This window comes from Calidris pugnax, unplaced genomic scaffold, assembly GCF_001431845.1.
Source record: "Calidris pugnax isolate Ruff unplaced genomic scaffold, ASM143184v1 scaffold387, whole genome shotgun sequence".
NCBI lineage: Eukaryota > Metazoa > Chordata > Aves > Charadriiformes > Scolopacidae > Calidris > Calidris pugnax.
This window is the reverse complement of record NW_015091094.1, coordinates 1-715: the sequence shown is the minus strand read 5'-3', so window position 1 is coordinate 715 and position 715 is coordinate 1. Positions and strand designations below refer to the sequence as shown.

Below are 715 nucleotides of genomic sequence, written 5' to 3'. Positions count from 1 at the left end.
TTGTGATGAGGTACATGGGATGCAGGACACAGGACATGGGACATGGGATGTGGTACACGGGATGTGGGACACGAGACACAGGATGCAGGACATGGGACATGGGATGCAGGACATGGGAGATGTGGTACATGGGACACGAGATGTGGTACATGGGACACGGGATGCAGGACACGGGATGCAGGAGGTGGGATGTGGGATATGGGATGCAGGACACGGGATATGGGATGCAGGACACGGGATGTGGTACATGGGACATGGGATGAGGTACATGGGATGCAGGATGTGGCACATGGGACATGGGATGCAGGACATGGGATGTGGTACACGGGATGCAGGACACAGGATATGGGACATGGGATGTGGTACATGGGATGCAGGACATGGGACATGGGACATGGGATGTGGGATGCAGGACATGGGATGCAGGAGGTGGGATGTGGGACACGGGCTCGTGCGTGGCCCCTCAGGAGGAGGAGGAGGAGGAGGGAGGTGGTGGCGAGGTCTGAGGTGGGGGGGGGTCTCTCTCTCTCTCCCCTCCCCCCCCCCCCCGCAGCCTTCCTCACCATGGCCCTCGTCCTCCTCCACACCTTCTGGGGGGTGATTTTCTTCGACGCCTGCGAAAGGCGCCGCTTCTGGTGCCTGGGGCTGGTGGTGGCCACGCACCTCCTCACCTCGGGGCTGGTGAGTGCCCTCAAAAACCTGCCCCTTTTTGGGG

The 715-nt window shown here is 60.7% G+C and overlaps 1 protein-coding gene across 1 annotated transcript in view; it reads left to right on the top strand.

Annotated features, from left to right (window-relative positions):
- The window catches only part of LOC106897318 (gamma-secretase subunit APH-1A-like), a gene marked incomplete at both ends in the record, with an annotated part of 8,932 nt that extends 8,231 nt beyond the window's left edge, over positions 1 to 701 (top strand). The window contains one exon of the mRNA XM_014957900.1: positions 540 to 701. Coding sequence (XP_014813386.1) covers positions 540 to 701 — 162 coding nt within the window. The remainder of the gene's footprint in view (positions 1 to 539) is intronic.
- Between the last annotated feature and the right edge of the window lie 14 nt (positions 702 to 715).